This window comes from Eimeria mitis, genomic scaffold, assembly GCF_000499745.2.
Source record: "Eimeria mitis Houghton genomic scaffold, Emh_scaff610, whole genome shotgun sequence".
NCBI classification, from domain to species: domain Eukaryota; phylum Apicomplexa; class Conoidasida; order Eucoccidiorida; family Eimeriidae; genus Eimeria; species Eimeria mitis.
The window spans coordinates 16,250-16,482 of NW_013574313.1; the positions used below are offsets into that span (position 1 = coordinate 16,250).

General features: G+C 55.4%; 1 protein-coding gene across 1 annotated transcript in view; it reads left to right on the forward strand.

Moving 5' to 3' along the window:
• Positions 1-233, forward strand: part of EMH_0017640 (uncharacterized protein) — a gene marked incomplete at both ends in the record, with an annotated part of 6,934 nt that overhangs the window by 5,697 nt on the left and 1,004 nt on the right. Inside the window, 1 exon segment of the mRNA XM_013500967.1 lies at positions 1-231. Coding sequence (XP_013356421.1) covers positions 1-231 — 231 coding nt within the window.

Genomic DNA, 233 nt, shown 5'->3' on the forward strand with positions numbered 1-233 from the left:
TAGGGCTCCGATTGTTGCAGCAGATGAGACGCTGCTGCTACAGCAACGGGGGCAGGACCAGCAGCAGCTGCAGAAACGGGCAAGGCCACCGTCTTCTGAGGGAGGGGTGGGGGGGTCTGTCGTGGCTGCCGAACAAGAGGAGGATCTGATGCGAAGTGCAGACACAAATAAAGACAGAAATAAACAGACAAACAAGGAGACAACGGAAGAAGTACAGGAAGACCCCAAAGGAG